Raw genomic sequence first — 5,871 nt, forward strand, 5'->3', positions numbered from 1 at the left:
TTTTTTCCCCCCCTTCCCTTTCCTCCTCTTCCTCCCCGCCGCGGAGCTGGAAGCCAGCGTGAAGGATAAATAATAGAGGAGAGGAAAAAAAAAATAGAAAAGAGAGAGAAAAAAAGCAAGCAGATCCAAAAGCGAGCGGGCGCAGGAGGAGGAGGAGGAGGAGGCTGGGGAGGCAGGCGCGGGGGAAGGCGGCGAGCGGCGGGGGAAGGCGGCGAGCGGCGCGGAGCCGCGCGCCGCCCCCGGCTTGCAGGCAGCGGCCGCGCGGCGATGGACGAGCAGCCGCGGCTCATGCACACGCACGGCGGCGTGGCCATGCCCGGCCACCCGGGCCTGTCCCAGCACATGCCCGACGGCCCCGGCGCCGCCGAGGGGGAGGCCGGCAGGAAGCAGGACATCGGCGACATCCTGCAGCAGATCATGACCATCACGGACCAGAGTTTGGACGAGGCGCAGGCCAGGTGAGCGCCGCGCCGGGGGGCTCCGGCGGGCACCGGGGGGCAGGTGCCGCCGCCGGGAAGTTTGGCGGGGCCGCCCGGAGCCGCCGCCGCCTTTTGTGCGAGCCGCGCTCTTTGTTGTGCGGCGGGAGCCGCCGCGCGGGACGGGGCGCCGGGCAGCGCGGCCGCCGCGCTCCCTCCATCGCGCTCTTTAGTGCCTCCCCCCACCCCTTTTTTCTTCTCTTTTTCTCTTCTCTTTTTTCCTTCCCCCATTTTTCTTTTTCTTTTATTTTTCCTTCTTTTTTTTTTCCCTCCTCCTTTCCCCCCCCCTTTCCTTCTCGTTTCCACCCCCAACTTCGGGGCACTTTGGTGCGCCCCTTGGCTCTGCCCGGCTCTGCGCCGGGAACCCGCCGCACTTGGCAGCCCGCCCCCGAAATGCCTCAAGTGCGGGCCGGCTGGGACGCACTTTCCCATGGCATTTCATTTCCTCGTGGGGAGGGGACACTCTGCTGTTATTTTAGGGCYCAATTATTCTTTTTTTTTTCTTTTTTTTTTTTTTTTCGTGCTTGGAGGACATACACAGAAGCTTTCAGAAGAGAAACGCGGAGCGGTTTAAAAAAGGCAGAGCAGGCTGCAAAAGCCGAACCCGCCTTGGCTCTTGGAGCTCAGTGCTCACCCGCAGCTTCCGAGGAGCTCGCAAAAGTTGGGAGGAGAAAATCCAAAAACAGACAGCATGGATTTTCTTTAYCTTTCTTTTTTTAAATTATTTTTAATTAAAATAATGGTAAAGAAGGTGCCCAGCCCCTTGGGCCGGTGCTGGGGTTCACCTCCCGCACGGTGGGGCGAGGAGGAGGAAGGGCTGCCCTTTCTCCCCGCTCAGCCCATGGAAGCCGGGGCTCTTTCTCCTGCAAATGCCAGGGATTTTCCGTGCCCCTGCACGGGTAATTCGGCGCAGTTAATCAAATCAATAAAACMGAGCCCGGGCAGACCTAGAAGGTTTTATGATGTTGCTTTGCCAGACTAGTTCAGCTGCTTCCTTTACAATACTTTTTATTTTAAGCTGCCAGGCGCAGTGTTTATCGGTGGTGTTTGCCTTAGTGTTTCTTGCATCCATCCCTCTGTTGCATGGTTGTTTTTTTGAGCTTTTTTTTTTTCTTTTGCGTGTATTTTAAGTTTTGGAGAGGTGCAAGGTGCCTGCAGGGATTGTAAGAGGTCCAGGTGTGCGATTTGTTGATACCCGAATGCCAGGGCGCCCTGCTGACAGGCGCTGCGGTTCGGCGAGGGTCTCCGTGCATGTCTATGTGTGTGTGTGTGTATATATATATATATATATACATATATATATACATATACACACACACACACCTTTTGAGAGGCTTTGGCGAATGTATAAATCTCCTGAGCATGCTGTGGGTGGTGGGTGAGCAGTGTGAATGTTTGCCAGATGTTCACATCGCCTTCGCGTGTAATTTCGGCTGGTAAACAGCGTTCCCGCAAGTGACGCCTGGTAGGAGCAGCCCCTCGGCACAAGCGGAGCCCTGCGGAAAGGCTCGCGGGGCTCCGGGAAYGGGAAGGTGCTGCCGCTATGCCCGGCAGGCGTGTGGCGGGACCACGGCAGCGGGATCCGAACCTCCCCTTCCCGGCTGCTCCCGGCTCCAGACCCGCCAAGGGACGGCAGCTCCTCCATAGAAACCTCTGCCGAGAGCGGAGCTCTTGAATGGGACCGTCCCCATGAGCACCCAGCTCCGTTTTATTTTCCTTTTTCCTTTTTTTTTTTTTTCCCCTCCAACATGCTGGGTGTCCCCGTTGCAAAGAGCTCGATTTTCCCACCCGCGGATCAGGCGGGTGCCTGTGTGAGGAATTGCCCTTCTCCCTCTGTACGAGCCCTGCTCCGAGTTGGGCGCTGAGATTCCCCCAGTTCATGGCTCTAATCAGGGATGTTTCCAACACTGCAAAAAGGAAAAATATTTTTTTGGTTTTTTTTTTTTTTTTTTTTTTTTTACCTTTCCTCCTCATTTTGCAGGGTGAGCTGAAGGAAACACAGGGTTGCATTTCAGAGCAGAGGTGGAGGGATCCCGCTCCGTGTGTGCGAGCAAGGCAGGCAGAGCAAGCCCGGCTTCCCGCCGCTCCGTGCAGAGCCCGGCTCCCACCCCGGGCCTATGCAGGCCTCTCCGTGGCCAAAATCCCAGCGCTTCCCAATTTTCCCTAATGCATCTCCCCCTCTCCGCTAGGCAGGAGCTGCCCGCGGGACCCCCGGGCCCATCTGCTTCGGCCTCGGGGTTTGGGAACTTCTCCCCGGCTGCTGTGACATCCTCCCCTCACCCTCCGCTCCTTTTTTCTCTCCAGGAAACACGCTTTGAACTGCCATAGGATGAAGCCGGCGCTTTTCAACGTCTTGTGCGAAATCAAAGAGAAAACAGGTAGGAAAGCCAAGCGCTCCGTTCTGCGTTATTTTTCTTTCTTTCTGCTCTCTAAAGGTCTTGGTCGCGCCACAAAAGTTTGTGCCTCCCCCCCGCAGCCCCCCCGGGCCTGGAGGGCTATTTGGGTGTGGGGGGGAAGAGCTACCCAGTGTTTTAATGCCTCTGGTATTGGCCTTGCATAATGTGGTTTGTGTCCGCGAGGGAAAACATCGCGGTTTAATTTCTATTGTAAATCCTGACATTTCTTTCTTGCTTTAGCTCTTTCTTTAAAACTTGGCATTTTTTGTTTTTTCTTTTTCTTTTTTTTTTTAAGACTAAATGCAGAGTTAAAAAAGCAGCAAAATTAAATCGCCAGGTTTTGCTGCTAGTTGCCTAAATCTGAAGGTCTCTTTCTTTCCATTTTTGCTTGAGAAAGGGTTAAAATGCTTACGTGTGCCAATCATCCGGGCTGGCTCACCTAAGTGCAAGTTGTTGGCTGGCTTTAGTGAAAGCAATATATTAGATTGTTAGTGACTTTAGGGGGCTGCTGTTTTATGACATGGGGTGTTCTCRGGCTTCTAAAGGAGCTAATGACATGAGAGCGTTGGTTCTGCTGTTTCCCACTTTCCAGACCTCCTACCATGTACTAACACACTTATAACACATCCCAGGGGGGCRTTTAAATTTTAAAAGCAACAATTAAAAAATAGCAGTCATCAATCAAGGGTGATCTTAAACAACAGATGCTCGGGGAAGGACATTTAGCAACATGCACTGCTTATTTATTTATTTGTTGGAATCTCTTTGGGAAGAAACCAGGGGGAAAGAGGGAAAATCGGGAAGCAGGAGGAGGTCTGGCCTCTGCCGTTGCCTTTCGGAGCCGGTCGGAAGCGACCGGCAGGATCTTCCGTGCGGATCCAGCTGCCTCCTTTTAGCAGCCTGCAAAGTACTTGGCTCTCCCCCCCTCTTCCCCTCCTACAACAAGGACTGTAACAGTCAATAATTCATATCTAAACCATATAAGCAAGGGCATGACATGAATGAAAGTGACAATAAATATGATTGCGCACCCGGTTGATATACATTGATAGTTACACATAAAGGGGAACAGCTTTCGGAAACCTGAATCTGGGTCTTTTTTTTTTTTTTTTTTTTTTTTTTTCCTTGCTTAAATACATATAAAACCACGCAGTGCGAGCAGCTGATTGAAAATGCAATTACTTGACTCTTGCAATATATATTAAATGACTAAGGGGCCTTTGTGAAGTGCTGTTTGTGCAGCCGGGAGCGCAGACGAAGCGGCTGCCGACGGCGCTGGGCTCCGAAGGCTGCGCTGCCGGGGCCGGCCTGGCGGACAAGTCCTTCCCTAGGCGCTTCCCATCAGGAACGTGATGGGCTCTGTGTGCCGGAGCCCGCCGCGAGCTCCTAGGGCGTCATGGAAGGGACGCTGTGTGGGGGGAGATTCTACGGGTGGTTTTAAAGTCTTTCTCAAAAAAATAAAAGCCAAAAAAAGGCAATGCAAAAAAGAGAGGGAGAAATGGACTGTCCGGTTCTCCTCCCTTCTCCCTCTTCCTTCTTTTAGCCATGGCAAATGTTCATGCTCCGCCGTCAGCTCCGTCTTACCGGGGCGCTGGTAACGCAGCGTGCGTGGCCTGGGCAGTGGGGCTGCGGGATGGGGCCGGCCTCGGAGCTGCGGGATGGGGCCGGCCTCGGAGCTGCGGGATGGGGAGTCGCCTGGGGGAGAGGCTGGTGGAGGAGCCGTGTGAACCGCTCGGGGAGCCGGGAGCCCCCATGTGTGCAGATTCCCATCTCCCGGGTGAAACTGGGAGATAACAATAGCTGGAGATGTGAAAGCCAAGGGCACAGAGGTGGGGAATTGGGCTGCCTTTTTTTTTTTTTTTTTTCTTTTTTTTTTATAACTAATATTTGCCAGGCCTGGGTTGTCTGGGCTCAAGGCTGCCGTAAAGAGATCCCTGAGGAGGTTCAGTGAGGGGCTTTGGGACGCTGTTTATCCTGTTATGTTCGTGCTGAGTTCTTCTGCTTTGCAAATTCCCAGGCCTCCTCCCTGTCCTTTCCCCTGTCTGTGTGCCCAAAAGTCGCTCCCCATAAGCAAGCCAGGGACCGGCCGTGTTTCTTTTKATTTTTAAGTGGTGCTTTGTGAGCCTGAGCCTAGAAGGAAGGTGGCCCTGATGCGTTTGTATCCATATTTATTTATTTTCCCGGGAATGGGGCCTTGCCTTTCCCGCCGGGCGCTCCCAGCTGCTGCTCTCGGCGGCTCTGCGCCGGGGAGCAGCGGCCCAAGTTGAGGCAACTTCTCCCCACTTTTCCCCTGGATTCCTGCRTTTTCAGGTACGTTGCGTCCCCTTGCCAGAGCAAGCCCAAAGTGTCCATAAAGTTCCTAAAGCATTTATAGGCGCTTTGTTTAAACCCTCTGGAGCCGGGAATCTATTGGGAGCCTTTTCCTCTGCGGCTCGGAGGCCGTCTCTTCCGGGGCGATGTCTCAAAGTGCTAAAAGTTGGGAGGTTGGATCCAGGTGGGAGCAGGCTGCGGGAAGCAAGCGGGCGCTGCGGTGTCCGTGCGCGCCGGCGTGGGGCTCCCCGCGCTYGCTGCCGGCCCCGCTTTGTTGCGAGCGCAGGGGCAGCGCTGCCTTCCAATGGCTGGCTGCCTTTTTGGAATAATAATTATGGAAATCGGCCGCATTGTTGGCCCGAGCACAATTGATTCCTCCGCCGACGGGTATGGAAATCGGAAATTGGACGGCTGATTTATATACGGATACATATTGGAGGGAAAAAAAAGTTTGATAGTGGGGATAGTGGCTCTTTTTATCCATTTTTAATCTTTTCTTCTTTCTCTTTCTCCCTCCCTTTCTCTTGTGTTTTTCTTCCCTCTCCTCGCCTGCCGCAGGATGTGTGACCCATTAATCTGATTCCTCCTCCTTAAGAGGCTCTCGGTGCCGTTTCACTTTCGAGGGCTCTCGGGTGAATTCTGCTTCTTTAAAAAGCCCCCGTCCTTTTTTTGTCTTTTATTCACATGCT

General features: G+C 53.6%; 1 protein-coding gene across 1 annotated transcript; it reads left to right on the forward strand.

Annotated features, from left to right (window-relative positions):
* Positions 1 to 267: 267 nt before the first annotated feature.
* On the forward strand, positions 268 to 4,466 carry LOC112952152 (pre-B-cell leukemia transcription factor 1-like; the record flags this gene model as incomplete). Its single annotated transcript, XM_026044961.1, has 3 exons — positions 268 to 458; positions 2,781 to 2,854; positions 4,416 to 4,466. Coding segments are annotated over exons 1-3 (316 nt in total), but the record flags the coding sequence as incomplete, so codon positions are not given.
* Positions 4,467 to 5,871: the final 1,405 nt, after the last annotated feature.

This window comes from Nothoprocta perdicaria, unplaced genomic scaffold (assembly GCF_003342845.1).
Source record: "Nothoprocta perdicaria isolate Ctin4 unplaced genomic scaffold, notPer1 scaffold_392, whole genome shotgun sequence".
Lineage (NCBI taxonomy): Eukaryota > Metazoa > Chordata > Aves > Tinamiformes > Tinamidae > Nothoprocta > Nothoprocta perdicaria.